The 12,946-nt window shown below is 36.6% G+C and overlaps 1 protein-coding gene across 6 annotated transcripts in view; it reads left to right on the forward strand.

Moving 5' to 3' along the window:
* Window positions 1–12,946, forward strand: part of FAM135A (family with sequence similarity 135 member A) — a 147,317-nt gene that overhangs the window by 72,915 nt on the left and 61,456 nt on the right. For 5 of the 6 annotated variants that reach the window (XR_012638780.1, XM_074947923.1, XM_074947921.1 and 2 more), the window contains 3 exons: window positions 3,154–3,280; window positions 6,223–6,376; window positions 9,846–9,923. Coding sequence is in view for 5 of the 6 variants with exons in the window: in XM_074947923.1 (XP_074804024.1) it covers window positions 3,154–3,280; window positions 6,223–6,376; window positions 9,846–9,923 (359 nt within the window). In the remaining variant the exon portion in view is untranslated. The remainder of the gene's footprint in view (window positions 1–3,153; window positions 3,281–6,222; window positions 6,377–9,845; window positions 9,924–12,946) is intronic. The other variant, XM_074947925.1, reaches the window with a different exon arrangement.

Below are 12,946 nucleotides of genomic sequence, written 5' to 3' on the forward strand. Positions count from 1 at the left end.
ACATTAAGGGTATGTCTATACCGCACACTCTTTACAGCAATGTGTAGAGTACATACTCTGCATGTCCTTCTAGAATGGTTGTAAATAGCAACGTAGACAGTGAGGCACTGCTTGTGTGAGTAAAGACACACCTTCGGGTATGTATCCTACGTGGTTCTCTATACTCTCAAGCAGTGCCTCTTCTGTGTACCCTGCTATTTTTAGCTATGTAGTATCCTGCTTCTTCCCCACTGTGGGAGCCTTTCCCCACTGCCAGAGTCTCTCTTTGTGTTGGGGAAAGGCTCTGACAGCTCCCTGCTTCCAGATCCTTTCTCTGCTTCAGGGAGCTGCCAGACCCTTCCCCTGCTACCTCCCCATTGCCAGAGACCTTCCCCAGCTTGTGTAGCTACAAGCCACAGTGTGAATGCAGCTTGTTTTTCATTCTGGCATGTAGCTACAAATACAGTAACTCCTTGCTTAACGTTATAGTTATGTTCCTGAAAATGATACTTTAAGCAAAACGATGTTAAGCGAATCCAGTTTTCCCATAAGAATTAATGTAAATGGGGGGGTTCGGTTCCAGGGAATTTTTTTTCACCAGACAAAAACATACATACATATATACATACACACACAGTATATGTTTTAAACAAACAGTTTAATAGTGTACACAGTAATGATGATTGTGAAGCTTGGTTGAGCTGGTGAAGTCAGAGGGTGGGATATTTCCCAGGGAATGCCTTGCTGCTAAATGATGAACTAGCACTCGGCTGAGCCCTCAAGGGTTAACACCTTGTTGTTAATATAGCCTCACATTCTACAAGGCAGAAGAGTGTGAGGCTATATTAAATGGAATGGAGGGAGGAAACACAATAGATGCATGGCAGTGGCCACAAACATTCCCTGAGGAAACTGAAGCAGATGAAGAACCCATGCTATCCCACTGGAACACATCACTCCCTCCACTTTCCAGAGTGCCAGGTGGTGCATGTGTGTGTGTGTGAGAGAGAGAGAGACGCACATTGATCTTTTAAGTACTCTGACCCCACTCCAAGTACACTGCCTTTTTAAGTAGATCAGCAAGTTGAGACCGCAGCTGCTGCCAGTAAGCTCCCTCTGTCCTGAGCCCTGTCGTGTCCTCCCCGCCGCTCTGTGGAGATAGGGTCGAGGAGCAGGGGGAGAGGGACACTCTGACATCAGCACCCCTCTTCCCCCCCACCCCTTGCACAGCAAACAGGAGGCTCCCGGGAGCAGCTTCAAGGCAGGCGGCAGGAGCAGCACACAGCAGTGGTGGGAGGGACACCAGAACTGCCCGGCAATTGATAGCCTTCTGGGCGGCTGCCACACAGGGAACTTAGGGGAGCTGATGGGGGGCTGCCAGCCCACCCTGGTTCCAAGCCCCCACCAGCTAGCTGCAACGGGCTGCTCTTCCTGCAAGCAGTGGACAAAGCAGGCGGCAGCCAAACAATGTTATAAGGGAGCATTGCACAACTTTAAATGAGCATGTTCCCTAATTGTTCCGTAACAACATTAAGCGGGACGACCGTAAGTGAGGAGTTACTTTACCCTGCTCTCTGGCACGCAGTGTAGACATAGCCTTAGTGATCAGCTCTCACAGACATTCTGCGACAGAGCTTGGGAATTGAACCCAGATGACCAAAATCTCAGAGCAGCATCTTAGCGACAAAATCATCCTTCTTTTACCTGTCTCCTTTTTAGAATATACATTCTGTCTGTGACACTGACTACATCTGCTTTATTAGTTTTACAGTATAAGTCAACAATGGTGTTGAGTCTGGGACTAACTCAGAAACACTGTTGAAGCTCATTTTTATGCAGTTCTTTAAGTAAATATATTATGTCAATGTTTTTGACCTTAATAGGTGACTGATACACTTTCTCTTGCAATACAGCAGTTTATGCTACATACTAGTCGGAGAAAGTGGTGGCTCATCTACTAGTGGGGAATTACTAGAAGAAGACTATTTGGTTCAACAGCAAAAGCCAAAAGGATTAGCTGCTGACTATGGTTAACGGCCAATAGACAAGGAGATGCCTGCAGTAGCTGCAATTAGCACACTTGCGGTTGCCGTCATTGCTGCCCTTGACCTTGTTTCTGGCCTTTTTCTTTTGAGGTTCTTTTCACTGTCACAGTGGCATTAACATCTGCCCTGTGTTTTTATTGATCATCTTTTGCCTAGTCTCCTAAATTTGTAGGAGTCAATAGACTCTGTATTCAAACACCTTTCCCAAGTTCTCTTAAACTGTTCCTCATATGGGGGTTGGGGAGAAATCACTAATTTTTATGTTTACAGAACACATCAAAAATAAGTGTGGTGGGTGGAAAAACAAACAGCATTACACTAGTAATATTGATTTTGTTATTTAAACACCGATTTTTCTTTAAAGTATGTTTCTTTGCTTTCCTTCCGAATCTTCAAATACTCCATGTCAGCTCCTTCTCTTTCCCTGAACTCTTTCTCATGAGTTCCAATGCACAAAGTGCACATGTAAATGTCAGTCCGCAAAATGATATTACTGGAAGGTGAATTTATTATTTAAGCTGCCTTAGCTATGGTACACAAATTTCGTGTTTGCTAGCAAAAACTGTTCTTATTTATATGTATGATGTCTTCAGAGAATCAGGGTAATATTCTTCCATGGCACCTTTATACAATACTGGCAAAAATTTTGGATTTGCTGGTGTTCTATATGTGCAAATTTTTCCTCCCAGTTTTGGCTCTGACAATAGTGAGTGAATGGAGCAATTTAACTTTATATCTCAACTCAGTAAAATGTGAAAAGAGACACTAAAACGAAGTAGTAATTTTCATGTTGCTACAGTCGTCATTGGAGCAGAATGTTACCAGTTCACCCAGAAATATTTTTAAATACTTTTAAAAATCTGATCATCCAAGGTGTCCTTTTTAATACTTTTCAAGAAATTTTCAACAAACAAGCTTTGCAGTTGTTGTAAGAAGGGACTCAAAACCAGTAATTACCTGAACATCTTGTTTCCCTCTGACTTTCATTAAAAACACAAATGATTTGTGTTAAGAATTTCTGCTACTATGATAAATAATTGTGGCACACACTCCTTATTACATGTATTCGGTTCACTTTGTGTTTATAATCAAGTGGATATTTTTCTCTATTTTTAAATGGTTCTGGCAGCTTTCCTCGTCCAGTGAAGAATACTTGGTTAAACAGGAACACACCAGCACAGAACAGGGACACTGTGATTCCTACTCTTGAAAGTGTGGTCTTCGGCAATAACTACACAAAACAATTATCAGCAGATGTAAGAATATTATCGATTGACTATTTTATTTATAATATTTCTGATGTTTATTAGGTAATAATTCTTTTTGAATTAATGGTATCGAAGGGCAAACTTAATTAAAGGCACTTTACTATGCCTAGTGACATGATGTAAAGGGAAGAACTTTACCAAAGGACTATGATGTATGTTTCAAGTTCCCTTTTATAGAAAACTTAAAATATTTAGTGTAGGGCTGTTGATTAATTGCAGTTAACTCCTGTGATTAACTCAAAAAAATTAATCACAGTTTAAAAAATTAATTGCCATTATTTGCAGTTTTAATTGCACTGGTAAACAATAGAATACCAATTGAAATTTATTAAATATTTTGGTTTTTTCTACATTTTCAAATTTTTTTATTTCAATTACAACACAGAATACAAAGTGTACAGTACTCACTTTATATTATTTTTATTACAGATATTTGCAGTGTAAAAATGATAAACAAAAGAAATAGTATTTTTCTATTCACCTCATACAAGTACCACAGTGCATCTCTTTATCATGAAAGCACAACTTACAAATGTAGATTTTTTTTGGTTACATAACTGCACTCAAAAACAAAACAATAAAACTTTAAAACTTTAGAGCCTACAAGTCCACTCAGTCCTACTTGTTGTTCAGCCAATCGCTAAGAGAAACAAGTTTATTTACATTTACAGGAGATAATGCTGCCCACTTCTTATTTACAATGTCATCTGAAAGTGAGAACAGACATTCTCATGGCATTTTTGTAGCCGGCATTGCAAGATGTTTATGTGCCAGATATTCTAAACATTCGTATGTCCCTTCATGCTTCAGCCACCATTCCAGAGGACATGCTTCCATGCTGATGATGCTCGTTAAAAAATAAATCATTAATTAAGTTTGTGACTGAACTCCTTGGTGGAGAATTGTATGTCTTATGCTCTCTGTTTTGCCCGCTTTCTGCCATATATTTCATGTTATAGCAGTCTCAGATGATGACCCCGCAAGTTGTTCATTTAAAGTACACTTTCACTGCACATTTGACAGAATATAAGGTACCAATGTGAGATTTCTAAAGATAGCTACATCACTTGACCCAAGGTTTAAGAATCTGAAGTGCCTTCCAAAATCTGATTGGGACAGGGTGTGGAGCGTGCTTTCAGAAGTCTTAAAAGAGCAACACTCCGATGTGAAAACTACAGAACCCGAACCACCAAAAAAGACAATCAACCTTCTGCTGGTGGCATCTGACTCATATGATGAAAATGAACATGTGTTGGTCTGCACTGCTTTGGATCGTTATCAAGCAGAACCCATCGCCAGCGTGTTATACCAATAAAATAAAAACCAGCAGCATCTTATTAAAGGGGAAAAGGCAAAATACCACATTTATTGTGAATACAGAAAGAATCATAGTAAGCAGTTAGTTATAGCTATAACATTCCATTCAATCTCATATTTATTCACACATTCATTCATACACACACACGGAGGTTCTGCAAGGTTGTTATCATAGTTACCAGCCTTAGAGTTGCTCATGCCAAGCCACTGGCCAGGTTGCCTGGGCATGAGGAGGGAGCAGGGCCTTGTCAGATGCACATCTGATGCTCCTGGAAGTTGGTTTGCAGAATCAGACCCCAAAGTTCTCACTTTCTAGAGTCTATTTTTATAGGAATTTCTTCCTATGCCAGTCTATGGGAATTGCTTCATCATGCTGTTGCTGAATCAATCAGCAGATGGCACATTCCTGATGGCTCCATGCTGCTAGATATTATCTTGTTCTTTTGGTTCTTCCATTCTTGAGGCTGTTGGGTGGATTCCAGTCTGCCCTCCGGGGGTCCTCTGATTATTTCCACTTGATGCCTTCTTCAGCTGATGGACACTAGATTCTTAGGCTGGCACCTTCCTGATCATTCAGTCATTATCCACACACACCCTCTATCTCTGTTTTAATCACAATTGTTAACAAAGCGAGATGAATACAACAAAAGGGCGGGAAGTCTGTGTGCTGTTTCTATTGTTAGAGAGTATTGCTTTGAGAACAGACTCTGTCTTAGAAATGTACTAACACAATTAGCAGCTTGCAAGTTTCACACATAGAGGGAGAGAAACAATACCAAAAACCAAGAGACCTCTTAGTTTAAATTCCAGGGTATTACTAATTATGGGGAATCAAACTCATTTGTGATTTTAATACAGAACTTCTTTAATATGATCCAACAAGCATGGTTGAACCATGAGGGGACATATGAATCTTTAGCAAGTCAGGCACGTAAATATCTTGCAACGCCAGTTACAACAGTGCCATGCGAACGTCTGTTCTCGCTTTCAGGTGACATTGTAAACAAGAAGCGGGCAGCATTATCTCCTGCAAATATAAACAAACTTGTTTGTCTGAGCGATTGGCCGAACAAGAAGCAGGACTGAGTGGACTTGTAAGTTCTAAAGTTTTATATGGTTTTATTTTTGAATTCAGTTATTTTTTTTACATAATTCTACATTTGTAAATTGCGCTTACAAATTGATAAAGAGATTGCACTACAATACTTGTAGTAAGTGAATTGAAAAATACTATTTCTTTTGTTGTTTACAGTGCAAATATTTATAATAAAAATAAATATAAAGTGAGTAGTGTACATTTTGTGTTCCATGTTGTAATTTAAATCAATATATTTGAAAATGTGGAAAACATCCAAAAAAATTTATATATATGGTATTCTATTATTGTTTAGCAGTACAATTAATCATGGCTAATTTTTTTAATCACTTGACTGCACTAATTTTTTGTGTTTATCTTTTTTGTGAGATGGCACTCCAGTGGACATTGCAGGGCTATGGATGAGTTTGTTTCAGATGAGTTTGGGGTGGAGGATGATCTATAGAACATCTTTTTAGTTATTCTGCTAATGCAATTTTATAGTATGTAATTAATATGTATACTAATCCTTTTTTAGGGTTGCAGTTTTATGATTGCGGAGTCCTTCCTGAATCACGCCTACAATCTCCACTACACACTTTGTGCCAGCTTGCTGCTTGCATTTAAAGGGTTACACAGCTATTTCATCCTGGTAGCAAAGGAGCTCCCCTCCTCACACCGAATAGAACTGGGTATGCTGAACACAATAAAATAAATCACTTTTATTTTCTATCACAAAGATATTTTCTGTCTTCTTGCTGTGCTCCTTAGAAAGGCCTGTTTTCTCTCCTTTCTTCTAGATTGAAATATAATTCATCTTATACCTTGTACCTGTTGTGCACCTGCTATTTTACTACTGGAATTGAAATGAGTCTTTTAGTGATGATCAAAAATATAACAAAAAACACTGCCATCAAGTTAATAAGATTAACAAACTGGCTTTACAGGATCTTAAATTATTTTCTTATAGCTTTTTCAAATCAATACATTAGTACTAAAAATATTTGAAGCAAATCCCCACCTCAGTCTAAATACTGTATTATGCCTATGTGCATGCTGTAAGGAAATGTGATTGTTGTATATAAATAAGTTTAAAGTTTGATTCTAAAAAAAAAAAAAAAAATCTAAATGCTGTAAGTTTTGATTTGAAAAGAACATCATGGGGAAAACTTGAAAATAAGGCCTCAAGAAGAAATTATTTCTCAGTCAATTTTTTGTTTTTTAAAGGCTGGATGCTCTTAAATTGACATATTAATTATCTGAGACTTCGGAAGAACAGATTACACTGTGGACTAAATCTATGTAACTGAACAGTCAGTAAGATTAAGTTTAGTTTTGAGAGTAGCCACTTTCTCATCATGATTAAAATTGAACAGTTAGAGAACGTATTTTGAATCAGCCACCTTTTGCAGATGGAGCTAAGGAAATATTGCTTAAAAATATAGTTCTTCTAATAAGTCTGTTCTGCAATCGGAATTTACTTTAGTATATCTTTGTCTCTCAGGGGTGTGAAAAATCCATACCCGTGAGAGACATAGCTATACTGACCTAACCCCCAGTGTAGACAGAGCGAGTAGGTCCCTCTCAGGGAGGGAGATTACCTGTGCCAATGGGAGATCCTCTCCCATCGATGTAGGCAATGTCTATGCTGTAGCATTTTAAGTGTAGACCTACTCTAACATGCAGGATTAGTACTAAGCTAATGTCAGTTTTGAGTTGTGCAACCAAAAAGATGGCATAGGTGTAAAGGGATAATGCATTGGCATTCTCAAGGACCACTAGAGTTTACATCAAGCACGTTTGTGTTGAACATTAAAACTTTTTAGCTTTTTAAAAAAAAGGGGGGAAGGGCATTTTGGAATCCATGAGTATGTTATTTGATAGGGGTTAACATTTCCACTACTGTTAATTTGCTTTGGTTTTTAACATTATAGGATGAGTAATCAGTAGGCATTTACCATGCAGGACTTTGAGACATGAAAAGTGTTGGCAAAAAATGAAAGAAAAGAATTTATTAATATGAGGAATACCCCATAAATACAGTAGAACCTCAGAGTTACAAACAACAAAGTTATGAACTGATGGGTCAGCCACACACTGCATTTGGAACCGGAAGTACGCAATCAGGCAGCAGCAGAGACAAAAGGAAACGCAGTACGGTACTATGTTAAACTAACACACACACACACACACACACACTAACACACACACACACACACACACACACACACACACACACACACACACACACACACACACACACACAGAGGAAAGCAGCATTTTTCTTCTGCATAGTAAAGTTTCAAAGCTGTATTAAGTCAATGTTCAGTTGTAAACTTTGGAAAGCACAACCATAACATTTTGTTCAGAGTTACGACCATTTCAGAGTTACAGACAACCTCCATTCCCATGGTATTTGTAACTCTGAGGTTCTACTGTAATCTGTTTGATATGGTGTCTTTTTTTCTGCATAAAAATTTATATTCATTAAAGTACCATTTACACTAGAAACTAGGCTTTCTATCATCAAGAACAGGAGCAGTGCTTTTAGTCACAGTACAAAGTATATTGTGTGCCAATTACTTTAATCCTCCTGTGGTGGGGAACACCCTTTTTATGTGAATAACTCAGCTTTTAGCAAGAAAACGCCTTATGTGCCAAATAGTATCTATTAGTTTTACTCTTTGTGTAAAGATATGCTTAGAATACAAAAATTATTTAATTGAAACTCCAGATTGAACTCCTGAATGAATCACAGCTTTTTCTTCAATTCCCTAATACATCGTATAAAATAAAAAATATGTAATAAAATAGAAACCGGGATTTGAATAATACAACTGTAGAGTATCATCCAAGGCCCATTGAAGTCAGTGGAAAGATTCCCATAGTCTTAAGTGGGTTGGGCTCATACTTACTTTCAGAATCTTAATTTACCTTTTAGAGTAGCAGCTGTGTTAGTCTGTATCCGCAAAAAGAAAAGGAGGACTTGTGGCACCTTAGAGACTAACAAATTTATTTGAGCATAAGCTTTCGTGAGCTACAGCTCACTTCATTGGATGCATTCTGATGAAGTGAGCTGTAGCTCACGAAAACTTATGCTCAGATAAATTTGTTAGTCCCTAAGGTGCCACAAGTCCTCCTTTTCTTTTTAATTTACCTTGAGATTCTGCAAGTTTGAACCAAAATAGTCAAAAATAATATATTTAGTGCTTTGAAAATTGACTCATCTTCTATATATACTGTACATTTATTGATAACATTTTCTATATTTTAATTTTTTTCTCAATCTTTACAGTTTAGTATGCTCATATCCTTTTTTTTTCTTATCTGTGAATTTTTTTTTCTGTTATTTCTGTTATATTGTATATGCTTAGATCTGGACTGTTTATATGACAACAGTGACTAAAGCTGTTTATACAGATACTAACATTTCTAACATTATTCACTTTTGCTTCTGGAAAATAACCAATACTGATAGCTAAGAACAAGGACAGTTTTCTTTAAAAACTAGCAGTAATCAGAGACAACTGCACTTCTGTAAAAATAAACAAAAAAACCCTACACACTAGATTTTCACATTCTATATTACACGTTTTATTTTTGCCATTTGTTGTTACTATTTATCTTGAGTTTTTACACGGTAAAGTATATTTTATATCTGAGATTCAAATAGGCTTTTTTGGGAAAAAATCCCAAATCCTTTTTAAATCTCATAAAAAGTATTGTTACCCTTTGTTTTAAATAAAATGTCTTTATCTTGCTTTAATTTTGTTTCTTTTGTTCACTTAATTCTATGATGTACATTTTTATTCATTTAAAAATGTTGATCTATATTTTTTTTTAAACAAATTGAATTTGCAACAGTATATGCAAAATACTGTTGGACTTTATAAATAAACTTAATTGTTAGCATTTGATCAATGTTCGTTTTTAAAAAACAAAACAGACATTAGGAAATTTCAAAAACAGCCTTAATGTACATCATGAGTAACACCTAGTCTAGAAACTTTACTAAAATTGTATGCTTTAATGTTCTATTCTAATTGCACTAATTTCTAGGCTAGCAATAAACTTTCTTACTAACCTTAAGGCAAATATGCACAGTTCGGAAAAAAAAAAGAGTGTAGTAACTAGTCATCTGTGTGCAATCCTTATAACTAGCCAAGGCCAGCATGCAGGTCCTTTATGAACGCCTTCTCAGAAGAAAATATCCACGAACCCAGAGAGACGCCTATCTAGGTATGTTTTTAAAGCAGGTGATATAATCCCTTAGATTTTTATTATTAGTGCAGAGTATTTTTGTTTCAGGTTTAAGGTGGAGCAAAAAAAACTAAGGACCATATTCAACCCTGATGCAAATGTGTGGAACTCCAGTGAGAACAGTGACTGGGCTAAATCTAGCACTGTATATCAGTAGAATGAGCTACCGTTACTGATACTCAGTTTAGTTTCTTTCTGCTTAATAAAATAGAAGTGATTTGAATAGTTAAGTGGCTTCAGCTGATTTGAAATCAAATAACTGGAGAAAACAAGAATTTCATTTAGCTTCATTAATTGGTACAACTTTAGATTTCTAAATGATAAAGATGAATGTATTTTCTTCCTGGGGAATCTTCCATGTCTCTGCTGGAGCCTTCCAACTTGTTTTCTCTTATTTCTAAATCAACCAGTTCTCAAGGCTTAAATTGCAGCTGTTCTCTCTTTGGAGATTGTCAGCACTTTTCCATAATTGGCCAGGGGAGGATGATATTGTAGCACACTCCAGCTCAGAGGTGGGGGGAGAGAAACTGGTCCACAAATCAGTCGCAGGTCTATTGCATGGCAGTGCAGAGACTTCTAGTAGGCCTAGCGTAAACCAAGTATGACTCTGTTTTGTCTGGAATTTTTCACTGTTTTTTTAACCAAAGAGCCAGCAAAATCATATCAAATCATTGCTGGATGAACATTACTGATACAGAATATTTTACTTTATAAGGTGGTATGATTGAAGGTTAGTTATATTCAGTTAATTATAGTATTACAGTTTGTTTCATCTTTCAACTTGTTCCTCAAAGTATTATAACTGGGATGTAAAATCAATTTTGGGTTGCGGTTGACATGCACGGTAAACCTTCAGCATGATGATGGTTGAATAAGCCATATAATTTTTTTCACAAGTAACTGAATTTGCATGGTCCCACACACAACTGAAAATGTATCTCAGATGACAAATTTTCATTTAAGCTGTTGGGAGAAGGGGATGATTATCTTTATCAGCTATTTAGATTATAGGAGTGTATGTAATTGTTTTTAATTGCTGTTTTTACTAGTTTCTGACAACTTGCATTACTACAAATTGAAAGCTTGATTTCTCAAAACGAAATAGGCTTTTAGTTATATAGATTAGGTCATTTGGTGTTACTTTCAAGCTTTTTTGAAAATATGTAATTTAAATACATTTTACCCAAATCATTATAAGAAATCCATTAATATAAATTAAGTAAATGTTTGTCATTCTATAAGTATTAAGTATATCCTAAATTTTTTATAACAGGAGGTTTAGTGTTAACTGATATGTTTCCATGAGAAAATGTATTTCCCCACTTGTCCTTCATTTTTATGATATTGCAATGTTTCAAAAATGGGATTAACCATACAAATTGAACACAAACATTAATTTTGAGGTATATTCTGCCATCTTTATTCATGCAGCCTGAGGTAAGATGGCAGAATGTTCCCTAAATTACTGTTTGTATACAGATTTGTCTAGGGTAGTTATCTGGTATTCCATTTTTTTGAAATACCTACAATATCATAAAAATCAAGGACAACTGAGGAAATAAATTATCTCCTGGCAATATAAATCAGTGAGACTACTGAGGGCTTGTCTACATTACCCACAGGATCGACGGGCAGCGATCGATCCAACAGGGGTCGATATATTGTGTCTAGTCTAGACGTGATAAATCGACCGCTGAGCGCTCTCCTGTTGACTCCGGTACTCCACCAGAGCGAGAGGCGCAGGTGGAGTCGACGGGGGAGCGTCAGCTGTCGACTCACCGCAGTGAAGACACCGCAGTGAGTAGATCCAAGTACGTCAACTTCAGCCACGTTATTCATGTAGCTGAAGTTGCGTAACTTAAATCGACACCACCCGCCCACCCCCCCGCCACCAGTGTAGACCAGACCTGAGAGTTCATGATGTGAGGCTCGTGCATAAATCTTTGTAAGATCTGGCCCTTACTCTGCAAACAGTCCTGTTAATTTCATCACTAAATTCATTCTTACTAAACAGTGTGAGTAAATATTTCTACTTTTTGGAAATTCTTATGTGCCATATGTTTATAAATAAGTCATCCACATTTTGTGATCTTATTTCAAGCTGCCGTCGTGTGCGATTTCACAATATTGACAACTTGAAATGATAAAGAAAGAGTAGTTCTTTTTGAACAAATATGTATTCCCTGAATAATTTGAATTAAGGTAACAAAAATGGTAACTTTAGTGGCCAACTTACTTGACAAGGTATTTCATCTGAGAGAACTCTTCTTTAAAAACAGATTCTTTTTGAGTAGGTGAGAGATATGCAATTGTTTTGTAAGTGATCTTGGCATTCACTTGCTACCCGCTTTTTTATGTAAATAGGTTGTGCCCCATTCTCAGCCCTGCACATGATCAGATTCTACTACTCTGCTCTAAACTCTTTCAAAACAAAAATGCTGCCATTCCAAATGCATAGACAAAATAGTTCTAATTGTTACTTATTTCAGAGCTGCGGTATTTCTGATAACTTTACTTTGGCAGATATTTAAAAGAACAGTTTTAAAGAATAAAAATTTTAAGAGTGTATAAGCCCCTTTTCTAGTTAGACTTAGGCTCTTAAGTCATTTAGGTGCTTTAGAAAATGTTATGCAAAATGTTTATTTTTACAGTATCAAGTATATAAATACATATACAAATTATATGTACATCAGATGTACAACCAAATACAAATGCTTATCTACATACAAAACAGTGTTTACACAGACTTCTTAAAAGAATAAATTAATGTTTTTATTAATCTAAAATTGTCTATTGATATGAAAGTATTTTAGTCCAGAAGTTTTCTTTAGTTGAGAAAAATGAACAGTTTATAAAGTTCAGAAAATAATTGTTTATAACTGTGGAAGAGCTCCAAAAAACACTTACACGTGTGAGTATGAGGCATGCAAGCTATCCCGCTAACTTCAACAGGATTACTTATGTGCTTAGTTTTTCACATTTAGAAGTGGATTGAGGCCTAT

The sequence above is a fragment of the Natator depressus genome, chromosome 3 (genome assembly GCF_965152275.1).
Source record: "Natator depressus isolate rNatDep1 chromosome 3, rNatDep2.hap1, whole genome shotgun sequence".
NCBI lineage: Eukaryota > Metazoa > Chordata > Testudines > Cheloniidae > Natator > Natator depressus.